This window comes from Ambystoma mexicanum, chromosome 10 (assembly GCF_040938575.1).
Source record: "Ambystoma mexicanum isolate Mex_15411 chromosome 10, UKY_AmexF1_1, whole genome shotgun sequence".
Taxonomy (NCBI): Eukaryota; Metazoa; Chordata; class Amphibia; order Caudata; family Ambystomatidae; genus Ambystoma; species Ambystoma mexicanum.
The window spans coordinates 1530985152-1531001596 of record NC_090932.1 but is presented as its reverse complement, the minus strand read 5'-3'; the positions used below and the strand labels follow the sequence as shown (position 1 = coordinate 1531001596).

General features: G+C 43.1%; 1 protein-coding gene across 16 annotated transcripts in view; it reads left to right on the top strand.

Moving 5' to 3' along the window:
• CIT (citron rho-interacting serine/threonine kinase) overlaps positions 1-16445 on the top strand; it is a 2264529-nt gene that overhangs the window by 111263 nt on the left and 2136821 nt on the right. For all 16 annotated transcript variants that reach the window (XM_069619729.1, XM_069619715.1, XM_069619714.1 and 13 more), the window contains 3 exons: positions 950-1125; positions 3575-3676; positions 4130-4272. In XM_069619729.1, the coding sequence (XP_069475830.1) occupies positions 950-1125; positions 3575-3676; positions 4130-4272 (421 nt within the window). The remainder of the gene's footprint in view (positions 1-949; positions 1126-3574; positions 3677-4129; positions 4273-16445) is intronic.

Sequence of the window (16445 nt, the reverse complement as noted above, 5' to 3'; positions counted from 1 at the left end):
GGGCAACTTAACCACTCAAGCACTAGAAAAGTATCTAGAAGTAGACCAGCTTTCCATAGAGCTGTGGAATGCAAAGAGCAAGGAGGAGGGTCGAACAGCGTGCTTAGCGCTGTGGCTCAGTCCTTGACTGAAGCAAGTCTGTGAGGAGAGCCCTCCGCAGACAACCTGTGGTCCACTGACCACTGAGGAGGAAGGAGGATTGGTAGCCTTGTGAGAGCTGAGCCTGGCAGGTGCCATAGATACTAAGAAACCAAGCCTGTCTCTGCTCAAGTGCTGAGACTGTGAAAGTCTGAGCTTGTAGTTGGCTCAAGTCCCGCAGTGTGACCCCTGGGAGATGGTTGAGAATATTAGCCTGAAAATGAGGGGGGCAGTTGGGGTGATGGGGGGGGGGGGGCAGTTCCTGGCTGGTAATTACTGCGGGTATTCCCAATTACCAGAAGGAATCGTATGAATGAAATCCTAGGAGTGTGCTGCATCTACACCCGTGGAGCCCACGAAGGTGATCCTCAGACAGCGGGTGACCATTTATAAGCCCAGAAGCAACTAGGAATTAATTATGTTGGGGCATTTTAAATACCCTGAGAGTGAACATGACTGGAAAAGGAATGAATAGGGGAGATGCAGCCCCAAATGGTACTTTGTTTAGAGTAGGCATCTAGACTCTGACAATAGGTAACAATAGATTGGCTCCCCTTCTAGGCATTCATCCAAACCTAACTGCTAAAAATAAGTGTTTTTCTTTGTCTCGGGTCTTATGTTGATTCAGATTATTGCAACACCTGTAAATTGCCAAACATACTCTGTGGTAGCACTTGGCCATTTCACTGGGACATTTCTCTTTGCATGGAATGGGGCTGTCAGGAGGTGATTCACAATATGATCAATTATCCATAACAAACATTGCTTTCTTGCCTCACGCTTTTAATAATTCTCTGTTCATTTTCTGCAGATGCAGAGACCATAGCTGAGCTCCGTGAGTTGCAGCCCAATTTAAAGGACTTTGAAGTAAGAAGTCTGGTAGGACGGGGTCACTTTGCAGAAGTCAAAGTTGTGAAGGAGAAATTGACTGGGGATGTCTACGCCATGAAAGTGATGAAGAAAGAGTCCCTGCTGGCGAAGGAGCATGTAAGAAATAGTTTGCTTTGAATTTCAGTACGTTATTTTCATGAGAGATTATATCTATTTTTTAATCCTCAAAACTTGGGTATTTGGATACTGGTACTTTGAGGAAAAATACATTATCTCACACACGTTCCATAGGGAAACCCAGATGATAATGTTGCTAAATCTTAGTAACTCTAGCCTTCACACTTGAACTCTGCCTACACTCTGTGGAATGGCTATCGCCTGAGGTCACAAATATAATACCTGAGTTCTAGCCACCCATTACTCACCTCAGAGCCTTCCACACTGCTGTTTAGTCGCATTGTGCCCGTTCGGAGAACCCCCTCCAACACTGCCGTACACCTTAAAGTCACCAACCACTTATAGGCAGACACCAGACACTACGATCACCACCTCAGCTGTGCAGCGATGGCTCCCACGCCCCCACATGAAGAAACAGTGCTCTGAAGATTGTTTCTTGTCCAATTTCTGTTCACTAGGTTCTAAATTGGCAGCTATGTGCTATTCAAATGACGTTTGACTTTGACTTTTAGGGTGGCTTGGTGTTTTCTATCCATAACTGGTTTGATAGACCTTTTTAATTGACATATCAACCAAGTAAATCCAGCTAACACCACTGCCTGTTCAATTCCTTCCATTTCGATTTTTAGGAAAAGGTTTTCTTAAGTAACTTATGCCGTTAAAGGGGCTCCTTCAGAGTACCTTTAATTCTACCTTTGATTGCATGATAGCCTGCACCAGCACATCTAGAAGCCTGCTGTGACCCATTCTTTTAATTTTAATTTTGGAACTGCCTCTATTTTGGCAGATTAGCATGTTTTGCTTTGTTTCGCAAACTGCATACATGCTTTTAGTCATTTTCGTTCATTGAAATTGCACCCATCTCCCAAATTCTGCCTATTTTCAGGCAATGTGCATTAGCCTGGCGTGACCTCGCCACCAACTGAAGACCACAAGAACATCTTGCAGAGCTTTAGAAGTACACTGACCATCCCACATTATTTAATATGGCACTAGGTTGTTCTATAACATCTGTCCAAATGTGGGCTTACTCCACTTTTTAGCCTAGCATTAAATGGCTATTTGAGTAAATATTGCCCCAAGCTCATGCTTCTCTTCATTGATACCGTCCTTCTCCTTGAGTCCTTAAGGGGAGAGTGGTTCATACATGTCCCATGGGGCTCCCTGGATTTCCACATGCCTTTATAGTAGCAATGAAGAGCCCTCCAACCTCTGTTAGGTTTGTAAAGCGAAAAAACCTATACCATGGTGCCTGCCTATCCGCACACACACAGCTGTGCCAGTTACTCCACCAACACCATTAATTCTATAATAAATCCATATTACGCTAATGACAGTATTAGCCTAGAGGCCTTCTATTATGTGGTGCCTCATCACACCTCATGCATGCTGAGGTTGTCCTTTTTGGGAGTGTGTCGCAAAAATAGTGCATGTCCCCAAAATAGTACATGGCGCTAACCGCTGATAATGTGTCGCTCAATTTCTTTGCATATTTGTTCATATGGCCGCTAGTCATCTAGGACTGCTCTTGCTACCTGAAAGGTGCCAAACAGTTAAGTAACATTGGTTTAGGTGAATATCTAAACCTTTCACGTCTGCCCTTTTCCCCTTCAAAACTGTTGGCTTGCATGCAGTCAGGCTTATTTCGAAAGAGGGAGATGATGATAATTCTGGGGCACTTTAATCTTTGAAACAGTTGTTAAAGTGCAACATTGTGAGGTGTGTGCAATTCCGTAAAATACCCTATCCGATATTCTTGATTATAATTTGTTTTAACTCAACCTTATGATGGCAATTCCTGCATTGTAGACACTATTAAAAGTGCCCTGAATTTACCTCTATTTCAAGAAGCTTACTATACTGCTTCCAAGCAACTCTATTTTTACAAGGGTTTTTTAAATTAAATCAGTTTGCAGTTTTGTGAAAAGGTCAACCCCGTTTCCTGCAGATGTGCTGTTGCTAATTTTCTCCTTTGGGAATTAACCTTTTTTTCAGGTGTCCATCCTTGGGATCACCTGGTTCTTTTCAAACATCTTGCCTGGGAACAGCTTAGGGCCAAATGTGTAAACGCGTATCATTAAACTATCTTGCTATTGGTGAGTTGGTAGTTGCAATGCAGCATAGGAGCCTTAATTCTTTGAAAGAAATGTATCCTTCTGCGTGGGAAGGACCAGCAGATGCTCAGAAATTTGCCTGAGACATTTGCTTCTTACGTGACACACAGAAGAGGATCCCACAGAACTCTGAAGCTTCATAAAAACACTTCATTAAACCTAAAGAAAGGGCTGAAAAATAAATGGGGATTTTCCTGCTTCGCTCATTGTACATTAGAGAATCCTTAGCCTGCAAAACAATAGCCCCTTTTATACTTCTTTAAAATATGAAATGCCAGTTGTGTGAAGTATCTAATGGAATACTTCGCTTTTAGATATCGTTCTGTGAAGAAGAGCGCAGTATCCTGACTCGCAGTACAAGCCCCTGGATCCCACAATTGCAGTATGCCTTCCAGGACAAATCACATCTCTATCTGGTGAGCTCCCTTTGTTGTTCATCCTCCTTTTACTAATGATTTAGTACTCGTTATCTTTCATCTTGAAGGTACCAATTTATAAAATCATTTAATACATCAATGTACGATGGTATTGGGGATACGTTTTTATCAGTGGGGCTTGGTTATCGGTTTTTGGGAGTGGCATAGAGTGGGAATAAGACATGCCAGATTCTTCAGTTAATGGAATGCTGAGCTCTAATGCCAATATGAGACATAGAAAAGAGGACTTGGTGGGGTGGGCTTGGGAGTAGATGCTGAGGTAAAGGGAAACTTGATACTCTGAAGATCACTGACTGGCACTTGCGGGGAAGAAAGTACTGTTTTCTTTTATGATGTATTTCCTACCTAGGTGCATAGTTTTTATTACATTGCAAAACTATGATTGGACTGTTAGGCATAGTTGGACTGAGAATCCTTGTGTATTCTTTATAGGTCATGGAATACTTGCCTGGAGGAGATTTTTTGTCACTGTTGAACCGTTATGAAGACCAGTTTGATGAAAGCATGGCCCAGTTTTATCTTGCAGAAATGGTTCTGGCCATTCACAGCATCCATCAAATGGGTTATGTGCACAGGTGAGTCGATGACTGCTTCTGGTGATAGACCTGCATGATGACTTCTCCATGTCCTGTGTCTCAGTAGGTCTCTTTAAATGGCATGTGTCGATTTTTAATGGGATCCATAGCTGCACTTCAACCGCACTGCGACAGGGTAGCCACTCTCCCTTCTGTAGACATGCAGTCCTAATGGAAATTGCAAATCTTTGGTAAGGTCAGTTTTTTGCCGCTGATCTGAAGGATTGGAGAAGTGTACCGCTTGCATTTATTTAAAAACATTTTTTTTTTATTGGTTTAGAAACAAACCTTTTAAAATATCACAAAGAAAAAGAACTTAAGATAATCCCTCCCACCCGTTCCCATGTTCTCTTTGACCATTGTCAGAATATCGCCTGGCTTTATAGTTGGATTTCACTTTACACTACAATGAGCCGGATTTCACTTTACACTACAATGAGTCAGACCCCAACAGTTTTTTGATCTCATTTAGCAAGAATGTTAATGGGATTAACAGTTTCATATCAATGCCATTGAACATTTTCTGCCACCATTCGTCTGCACTCAGAGGGATGTTTTGAAATCCAAGGTCCCAAATGTATCGTTCTCACTGACCGGAGTTAACAGCAGAACAACACCAGATGTTTAAGGGTCTCCTTTTCTTTTACACAAAACCTACATGTTGGATTTAGGCTTGCGTTACTCGACCATATTCGAAGACACTCTTTTGCCTTAAAGGCATTCCAGTGAAAAAGCATGAATAATCTCCTTGCGTTCATATCCTGGCCTCAACAGGTGCATCCTCCATAAGCTGGTTTGCACCTCTCTGTTCACTGGTCAGTTCCCAGTCAGCCCGCCAAATGTTTCTTTGCTAGATTTGGGTTTTTATGTAGCACTGTTAACTTAATATGAAACTTTACAAGAAGCCTTTCACACCGACTAATCTACATAGACAAGATGTCATTCTTGTTCGAGGTTGCACTGTTCAGAATTTCAAATTGTGGAAATTTCTCTGCAGATCTTGTTTTTCGAAATAATGACAGCATATTCCAACAAATTCTCGCATGCATTGAGATCAACGATAACTCGTATCGTATGCAAGCTGTTGACATGCCTTTAGGCAGTTCCAACACTTTAGACCAATAGATGTTTTCAAGGGTTGACCATAGCTCGTATAGACAACCAAACGCATTTTCTGCTCCATACGTTAGAACCGGGATTACTTTCTGTTAATAGAAGTTCATCACCGGTTTTAAAGAAAACGTCAAAAAAAATGTATTCAGGACAACCACTTGGCTGGCAAGTTGTCTGCACTTTCTCTTGGTCTCTAAGATCCATGGGCCATCATAAATACTTGTGCTTATCAGCATACCCAAATATTTTGTGCTGTTTGATATTCTCAATGTTTCCTGCCCCTTTTTCCAAGAGGCCCTTTTGCAGATGGTGTTCCTTGCAGTTTTAGATTGTGGAGTAATATGATCTCACTTTTTTTAAAATATTGATATTTAGGTGATTTAATTTCACATAAGCTTCCACTGCATCTAATTTTCGCTGCAGACCTATTGGAGTTAGATCCAACGTAATCCGATCATCTGCTTACAGAAGCCAACTGAGGTGTGACCTGTGTAATTTTGGAGGGAAAGATTTCACGTCTATGGCAGCTCCAATATCGGAGAGAAACAGGCTAAATATCGCTGCGGCCAAGGGACAGCCTTGTTTTACTCCCCTATAGGTTTTAATCTCTACAGACAGAATGCCAGTTTGATCTAGTCTGATTCTGATGGTTGTCTCCGTATGGAACTCTAATAGCTGCCAACATTCCATCTGGACAACCCCAGGATCGCAATTTACTCCACAATAGTTCACGATCAATACTGTCAAAGGCATAAGTCGATGAATGCGAGGTAAACCCTTGTGTTTGTTCTCAAAGCCTCCATTTTCATTAAATTCAACAGAAGGTTTAGCGGACATCCAACGTTCTTCACAAAGCCTGCTTGTCTCAAATCCACATGGTTAGATTTTGTAGCCCACTCAACCAACTTTCGTTGTAACAAGGTTGCGTAGATCTTTTCCAACACATCTAAGAAGGCTACTGGGCGGTAATTTTTTGGGCAAGCGCAATTCCCTTTTTTAAAGATTGCAACAAATACCGCCGATTCACAGGACCTCGGCGTAGGACATTGCAGGTTGATCCTTTCAAACAATGCCAAGCATATGTCTGCCCAAATTTCAGGATGTTGTTTTATAGTGAAATTTGTTAACCCATAAGGGCCAGGGGCTCTATAACCTTTTGCATTTATAATTACATTCACAATGTCCTCTTTTCAAAAAGTTAGCGCCCAACCCGTTTGGCTGACTACAGGTGTTGTATCTGTGAATTTGCTTTTTCTGTATAAATCACCAAAATGTGAGATCCACTCAGCCTCAGTCACCAAGCTGGTTTGCAGCGCCCTTTGTGGCGCCTGTATGTTATTAGACGCCAGAAATCTCCAGTGTTTTTATTTTGTTTCCATAATCACTTGGGCATCATTTTGCAGCATTAGATTTTTGTGCACTTTTTAACCAGTTTTTATATTTTTGTGTCTCAGCGCGTTTTTTAGATTTCCGCGCTTGTACGTCTAATCCTTGGTTCTTACAAATCTCACAGCGCATCTGATGCTTCCGTTTTAATATTTCAAGGTCAAAGGAATGTTTGCGCACAAAATTCGGATGTCTTGAACATACTGTTTTTGTTTTCAACTGCATTAACAGATGACACTATTCCACCGCTGAGCTCTCCGTGCAAATTTTTTCAAAATATGAGAGACATCGGATTCATCCAATCTCAGTCTTGCTCGATTAGATTCCACAGTAACGCTATGGATCCAGCTAGTTCTTATTTGATCATCGAAAGTTAATAATTCCATTCGTAACAGATCATGATCTCTGTTAGCCATTTGTATAACCTTCATGCTTTTCACTCTAGAGTGAAGAACGTCCGAGACAAACATGTAATCGATAGTTGATTTGTGGTCTGCTCGACGCCATGTTGGTGCAGGTGGTATGTCGCCAGGAGTACATCCATTTAGCATGTGCAATTTTCTTACATCCATCTCCGAGTGCCATTCGTTTGCCAATTTCATCATCTCAGGTCGCGAATTCTTAAAATAATCTATATTTAGGTCTCCGCAGATGATTATACTGGCAAGGTTAGCGGCTTCTAGTAAGGCATCCAGAATTGTCGATACTTGATCTACGAAAGGGTACTTGCCTACTCTACTATGATTCCAATACAAATTTACTAACGTTACTTGATCAGTGAAATTATTAAGTGAGCCAGGCTTTCCTAGAACAGTCACTTGAATGAAAGGCGAATAATTTATAGTTTCTTTAATCCGGTAGCCAGACTTTCTCTTGACTAGAGTTATTAAGCCGGCGATTGGATGCCCCTTGACAGTTCTTATGGACGGGTTAATCGCAAGCTCATAACCTTCCACACTCGGCAGTTGGCATATGCAAGTTCCTTGTAAGCATGCAATCTCCAGACTTTCTAGCCAGTTCAAATTGAACAAGTGCATGAATCCCCTCGTATATCAAGCGCCAACCAGACTCAAATGTGTGGTACGCTCCTTCTGGCATTACTTTCGAGCTTTTGTATTCAAAGTCTTCACCAGCCATTGCCATTCAGGTTTGCATTCTGGTTTGCTCAAGAGTTTGGGATCCTTTTCTTTGGCTTCATCAATACAATTCAACCCTTTTATGTTTATTCTGATTTTTTTTCTTTTAGGCATTCTTTGAATTTCGATTGATCGCCGGCAAACCTAGCTTTATGTATACCGGCAGAACTCTTTTCACACACCTCCTGGTCTTGCGTTCCCAGACTTTTTGTCTCTCGCAACGGACTCGCAGTTTGACGTGAGCAATTTTTTAACGTCTGTTTGGGTCTGCATTCAATGGCATCCAGGTTGCAATTCCAACAAGCTCAGCAGATTGCACTTTAAAGGATGCATCCACTTGTTTATACACGTCAAAACCCAAGGATAAAAGGACAGCACTTGCTTCTAAAATGGTGGTTGCAATTATATTTGATACTAAATGCAACACCACTTTGTCGTTTTGACCTTCGTCTGGAAACTACTATTTTCACATCCTCAGAACCAATCGCTCGTAGACTTGGAACATGATGTAGTTTTATCACATTAGAGACAATTTGATCCTAAATCGTAGTAGAGTCCACTTGTTCTATCATGATCTTATAGCCAGGATAGCTCTCGTCACATCTTCTGTACTCTCTCTTTAGTCGTAATGTGACGGGTGTTTGTGGTGTCCTTTTGATTATTATTATTTTTTTTTTAATTGAGCCAAAACCAAATCTCCTCCCCTCATGTCCTGCTGGATATTATGTTTACCAATATTGTCATATTGTATTTGCGTTCTACAGCTTAGCATCTCTCTTTTATCATATAGCGTAAGGAACACTGGACTCGAGGGGGCCGTTATGACAAGTCCTTTGCAACTGGTATGATGGTACACACTCTTCCAGCGTTAGATCGAACCTACAGCACTTTTGCACAAACCCTGCTCTACCTCCGTTGTGTTCTGATAATCTTTACCCTCAATTACACCAGTTGTTTTGACCGCCTGCTGTACCTCCGGTGTGTTCTGATCATCTTTACCCTCGTTTACACCAGTTGTTTTTACAGTCCTTGAGGCTCATCAAGTGCCCCATCATATGTTGACATATTTAGTAGGTCGACTGAAAGATCACCAATGCACATCACCTCGCTCTCCTGATTCTTTTCTGATAATTCTTCAGAGATTTTCTTTTCCGAGACTTTCTTTTGGCTTGGAAGGGTGTTCTTGGTGTTGTCATTTGCCATTACGTGCCATGACTTTTATGTTGCGCAAGAATTTTCTTGCGCCAGTTGCATGATTGCTTTTCCTCCCAGGCAAATTTTTAGATTTCTTAAGCAAAGCGAGACGGCTGTTTAACTTTCGAGCCCTTCAAAGGAACTTGATTGCCTCCATTAAAGATTGGAAAGACCCCGGATGCATTAGATTTCAGGTTGTCAAGAATTGTGACTGTAGTATTTTTTCCCGGGCCTGAATTTTGATCCCCTGACGACTTGGTACTTGCATATTAGAATGTGCCAAGTTATCTTGACTTCTGGCTTGTTCAAAAACCGTATTAAATGAGATCTCAGCGATGTTGGGCACTGGTGAGTTACAAGACGGACTTGCGTCATTTATGTTAGTTACCAGGACTTCCGTACTTCTCCCACCCAGTTCTAAATTTGTACACAAACTAGATTCCAGGTTCTCATTATAAGCTTCATGAAGGTACAGACCCAAGTCGACAACATTCTCAGCCGTATTTTGACCTCGGACCCTTCCTTTATTCTCCTCAGAGCGGGGTTTATTGAGTAAGATATTGCCCTGTGACCCATGAATAACCATTGAATCCTTGTTTTGCATGCTCCTACATGTTGCTGGATCACAATTTGATCTTTCTTAAGTCTGAATTTTCATGTTTAAATAAGGGTAAGGCCTCTTTGGCCACTTCCGCAAACAGCTTTTTGTCCATTATGTCATTTCGTTTTTGTTCAGTTGAGGATTTGAGGGATGCATCTAGCCTTTTGATACACTCATTTTGTTCATTTAGACCAGCCAAATAACTCCTCCAGCTGTAGGAGCTTAGAGTTCATTAATGCCACCAAGGTCGTCAAATCCTTTGTGTGTTTGTTGATGTTTTCATATAATTTTGTGAATGGCACAAGTGAGATTGCCATTGAGGAAATCAAAACAGCTTGTAACTCGTTTAGAGGTACTTGGTCATGGATAACCAGACGTGGATCTATAATACTGGTTTCCTTCACTATAGTACGGGCACTCTTCGGATTACCCTCCTTAGCCCTCCTGCTCTTGGGGAATGGGCGTTCCATGAATGATGAATCAGAGGTTGAACTGTCGGACGATTCTAGGTCGTCACTGAAAGGCAGCTGGAGCCTTTTCTTTACCGACAAATATGCCTCACTCTGCACTCTCTTTTTGTTACCAGGAATTTTTCGAGAGTTGAGCTGAGAGCAGTTAATGTTTTGCACTGAATTGCCTTTCAACACTCCTGCCTCCATCCTCATCCGTTTATATTTCATGCTTGCCCAAATATCTTCAGTGGCATCTAGTAGTTGTTGATTGATCCTCTTCAGGTTGCCTTTTTCTTGGGAGTCTACTTCCGGAGGGATTCCTACCTGCTGGTTTACAATATGTGCTTTGTTGATCTGAACCAGATTTTGTAGTACTTTATTCACCACTTCCAATGAATCCCGCCTGTCAGTCCTCGGGGATCCAGTGTTGTGTGATCAAGTAAGCTACTGCCACCTAGCGCAACACCGGACTGCCCGGTGGTGCTTGAGATGGCGCCTGAAAACTCAACCTCAGTTGTCGGCACACACAATACCTCGTAGTCTGCATCTGCATCAGTAGGAATGTTTATCGCATTAACCGGCAAACTCTGTTTTAACCATTGTGTTTCGACTGACAGCGGGTGCTTGCGAAGTGGACTTTAAGTTTCTGACTAAAGAGTTATGACCGAATGGGTCGTTCTGAAAAGTAATAGGGGTTGAGGGATTGTCTGATTCACTTATCCGCTCCACAAGTTCCTGGCAAGCTTGTGGTGCTTCTAAGATCTGAAGTGTGCCCGCTATGGGGCTTCCCGTGCAGGTGCACAACTCCCCTCTAGTATGAACAATGGATGCATTGTGGGAGCGCCACGCAAGAGTGCGCAGGGAGGGAGGCAAGATCAAAGGAGACACGTCAGGGACCAGCCATCTAGGTGCCTCGCTGATAATATCGATTGACGGCCCCCGCTGGCTCCCATCTAACGTCCGTGCACTCGAAAATTCTGATTGCTTTTCCTTCGTCATTCGATTCAAATTCTGAAGCCACGATTCCAGTCCTTGCCATTGATTCATGACAACGCTGCCCAACCACGGGTCCCAAAGAAGCAGAGCCTACAGCGTCATCACCCACCCACAAAGCGCGTGAGACCTCAGATGTTTTTAAGAATGCAGGCAACGTGATCTTACTTCCCACTGTGGTATCGTTTGTCTTTATTGCAGCAGTTACCTTACACGACACCACCGGAGTCACATCCTGGGATTCTGAAGTACATGGAAAGTAGTGACTTACTTGTGAACGTCGAGACCGATGGGCCACGTCCGAATCTTCCATCGGCAAGTCTTGCTTTCTGTGCGCTCTTGTCTTTAAGGGGGTAGACACAGGCTCCCGTCCTTCACGTAGCACTCGGGCATAACTCATACCCGATGAGTTGAACAGGTATGCTGATCAGGCAAGAGGAGGGCCAACTCTCCGTGCTGCCGTGCACAAACTCTGCTCTAAACGTAGTTCAAGATGCCTCTGCCGTTGGAATCGCACTGCATCACATGAAAAGTGATTTAGCACCTACTCGCCAAACAGGTGAGCCTCGTCCTTTCGTCTCAGGACTTAGGCCGCAAGGGCGTTGGAAGCGCTGCTTTTGTAGTCAGCTGTGCCGTCAGCTGACCTGCACACTCGGCTGCACCAGCCTTCAGCTTTCAGCTCTTGAAGCCACAGGTTCAGTCCTCCAGTCCTTCGCTCAGCGGGACTAAATGTTCAATTGCAGCAGTGTCACAGCAACGTCCTCTCTGATACTCGCCACAGCCAAACAGGTGAGCCTCGTCCTTTCGTCTCAGGACTTAGGCCGCAAGGGCGTTGGAAGCGCTGCTTTTGTAGTCGGCTGTGCCGTCAGCTGACCTGCACACTCGGCTGCACCAGCCTTCAGCTTTCAGCTCTTGAAGCCACAGGTTCAGTCCTCCAGTCCTTCGCTCAGCGGGACTAAATGTTCAATTGCAGCAGTGTCACAGCAACGTCCTCTCTGACACTCGCCACAGCCAAACAGGTGAGCCTCGCCCTTTCGCCTTGCCGCTTACAGCTTGGTTTCATGATAAAATTGGTTATAATAAAGAGGCAAACCCATTCTTTATTTTGGCAAGCCTGTGTATTGTCTTTTATCTACTTATTTTGACTGAAGTGTAAAAGTACTTGGTACATATGCAACATAACCTGTCTTTTGAACCTTCCTCACACCATAATATGTGAAGAGGTTCACTGGGCCCAGAAGACATGCATCCTGTGTGAAATGTGTTTGCAACAAACTTTGTACAATAAACATTTCTGAACAACTGGGCTACCAGACCTGGCACTCGTTGATCTGAAAAGCATGGCCGCCATCGCAGCACACCTGGCAATAACTAAAACCAAGTTCCCATCCTAAAAGACCTCTCTTCGCCAACGAGGCCTCAGCCCGTGCGGTTTGAAAAGGCATCCCAAGGCCTGCCAAACCACACAGCTCACATTTTGTCTTTTGTCTTTGGTAGAAAACCTCCTCCACTCCCAGTTCTTCCTCCTCATTGAATTGATGTTCCCCCTCTATACAGCATGTTACGTATTCAGAGTTATCTATTTCAACTTTGACTTTGTATATTTCCATGGTTTCCCCCTGGTTATAATAGTTGCTCTTTAGTGGCTTGTTTGTGTTGTTCCTCATTGTCTGGCGAGCCGCCAAAGCTATTGGCATCGTGGGACTTGTGGATGCCATAAGGTTCATACAAATACAACTCCAGTTTCTTTTCCATCTGTCTACCCCTTGTTTCTGCAACACTTTGCACTCTGATTGTATTGCATTATTTTAATACTATTTTCTGTGCAATGTTTTGGCATGCTTCCATGCCTTTTTGATGTTCCAATTACTGGAAAAGAAAAGACCCAGTAAGAATTTCAACTTTTAACACTAAGAAAAGCACCAGTCCCTTACAGGAGGAAGGTTGTAAATGGGCTAGATACTGATGTTTCTGTTACCAGCAACTTGATCCTCTGAGATTTCTCCAGGATGGATGGCAAGAAAACAGTCTGTGATCCGTCATAGTCTACTGATGCAGGATGATCTTATATTGCACAAACCTCAGATCATCAAAGATGTGCAGTGGTGCTCTGCTTTTTACCTTGTCTAGTGCCAATAGGTAGTGCAAACGGCAGCAGAGTGTATACAACCCAATAATACAACATAAAATAATTCACATTTGGTTGGCTGCTGATCAGGATAGTCTTCTTTTGTTTTGTAAACTTTCACACTAGTAATAACTTAGTGAAAGTTGCATCCCGACAACAGCAAAGATCTGGATCTGTTTGCAAAGTATAAGAGGGTTATGTTCCTTGAAACTGTGTTCTTGTATATTTGTCATTTTTATTTCATAGAGGTCCCTGTGCAGGCCTCACAAAATCCACTCAACTTAGCATAGTTGTGTACTTTGGGTCGATTACCATTTTCATGATACTTGACCGTGTGGACGAGTATCCCTTCTGGAATGTTTTAATTGCGCAGTCTACAGTCTAGATGACTGCAATGCATCAAGTTAATCCCAATTAATGTGTGGCAGTCTGCCATTCAAGCCTGTTGGTGAAAACGGTCTGAGTTGCGGGGGGGACAGGCTCTTGAGCAGCCTGCCTTCCTGGGGGTCTGCCTGCTTCTGCTTTCTTTAAGAAAATATCATGGAGGATCAGTCTTTGAGACCTTTAAATAAGTTTCCCTGTGGCCTAAATATTGTTTGGTGCAATAAAGATCTTACATTATGCAAGTCAGTGTGTCGGAATACTGCCGCCACATCAGATCTCCCAATGTCCAAGCTGCAGCTTGATGGATGAAGCTCCAGGTCTGCACCGGCTTAATTAGATTGTGTAAATGTGTATTGTTATAACATTGATAATTAGTCCGAAACATTATCCTCTATCTATTTTATGTGTATTTGGAATTTATATGCTTGAACTCAAGAGGTAGTCCCAGCTCCCGTTTTGAGAAAATTATCATTACCTTCGGTAACTGAGTTGTTTAATGGCCATCTGATGCTGGTGCACCTAGCTGGTAGTGGCTGAGGCTCCGGATTGGGCTTGAGCTGTGAGTCCGGATTTGTCCATGGAGGAAAAAGGCTTGCTGGACAAAGCCGCAGGCGGCAGTCTAGGTGGCACCCGCCAGACCCTGAGTAAGGCAGAGAGTGACGACATCAGCTCCCTATGCTTCAAGCTCAACGGCTTCAGTAGCAAGCACCAGACTGACCCTTACAGGTTCATTATGGGGAGTGAAACCCCAGAATGCAGGCTCTCAGGTTTCATTGGAATTACTGCGATGCAGAGAGAGAATATGAGAAATCTGAGGAAGTGGTGATGGCCATTACATGTCAACACAGACTTGGCTTTTCTTTTGTACATTCTTGACAGAACAGATCAGATAGGAGTGGCTGGGGAGAAGAGGAAGCTACATTGGAGCTCCAGTGCCAATGGTATGCCTGGCAGTTCCCGCCACAGTACACCTTGCCACTCCCCTGGGGTAGACTAGTTACCCAATGTTGATACTGGCTTGGAGACTGCTGACTCCCTCTGCATATATTTTCATGAGTATATATTGAGCCAACAGTAGCCACTTCTACACTTCTCTGCCACTGCTGTTGTGCAATAAGAAATAGATCATTAGTAAGCGGCTGCATTGAGGGATGCAAAGGACTGGCTAAACAATTTTGCACTGGTGCTCTGATCAATATAGTTCTTCAGCAGTTTGCAGCCATCCATATTCTTTCTGGTAACATCCTGCAATATTTAGTGCTCACTTGTTCAATAGTCCAAAACAAACTTGCACTCTACACCATCAAGGACCTTGGCTGTTGATCTATTGTGTGTGGGATAATCTTTCCCATCTCAAATCCTAACCATATAGCAATAATACCCAAACCTGCGGGCCTGATCGGGCAGTTCATGAGGGCCTTAACGATGGGTCCAGTGCCACCGCCTGATCCAGCCCGCCGGCGTGGGTATTATTGCTATTCGCACTCCTGGATTTTAATCTGGGGTGCTGTTGGTGATCTATTTGTATGAATGAATGAATGAATGGATTGCATGCTTGTCGTGTCCCATTCATTCGACAAAATACTCATCTAAGATGGCCATCATGGAACTGGAAAGAGAGCCTCCAGCCATAGCCCTCTTCTATTTCCCTGGCAGTTTGGGATGCAGGTGCAGCAGCGATGGTGGCGCTGTCGCCAGAGGAATCGGGTAAGTGAGGTGGGACGAAGAGAAGTAGCAGCGATCAAAGGAATGGGGAGGTTGGGCGAAGATGGTGGGGCAAAGACTTGGTTTCTAGTATGCTCTGAGGGCAGGCTTAGATTGTGGGATTTTGCCTGTGATCTGAGCAAGCCAATTGATTGCAACACTCACCTCAGCTGCTAATTCGAGTTTTTCTAACCCTAACTCGAACCAAGAAGTTATTACAAAATCTAAGCCTGTCACCCAAACTTGTTATAATCCTCATACTAGTGTTGCCTAATGGTACTTCACATTTGGGGGATCTTGTACGCTCCATAGGAAATAGTGATCTGTTTCCCAGAGGAGGATAATATTGAAAATGCACATTAACATTGCTGGTAATGTTTGTTTATATGGCACCAAGTTCATGGATAGAGTTAATTTCTCTACATAGAGTAGATTAACTGTGTGAAGGCCTGTTGCAAGGGCCGAAATTGGAATCCATGGAGCATGAGCTGGAAGTAGGTCCTGGCTGTCAGGATTTTCATTTGACCAGGAGTTACTCATTGTGAACAAGGAGCTATTGAAGTCCACCCTCATGAATAGAGTAACTAAAAGATGATAGAACCTGCTTTTTTTTTTCCAAACTTTGACATGCATGTAAAACCCCTCTTTCAAATTATTGCTTTGTTGATATGTCTTGTGCTTTATTGCTGTCTGTCTGTTGAATGTTCTGTCTCTTGACATATTGCTTTACATGGCATTCACTTTTATACGATTTGCTTAAATTGCTTTCCCTTACATTTATTTTCTCAGTCCTTCCTTCTTGCACCTACTTCTCATTTAGTCTGTACCTGTTTGCTACTACTTTATATCGCTGCCACTTTGTCTGTAACTAAATTAATCTCTGTTCCTGCCACATCATTTTTTTTTTTTAGTGCTGCCACCTTTTTTATCCTGTGATGCGATTCCTCGACGCATAGTTAATGTCCAGTATATATGTGTATTTGTATGGCACCAGTTTCCTTGGGGAGCCAAAAGTAGTTCCTGGTAGCTGTTGGTGTCAAGCTAACCAGGCTCCTATCCAGTAGCCTAACAGCTTCCAGTAA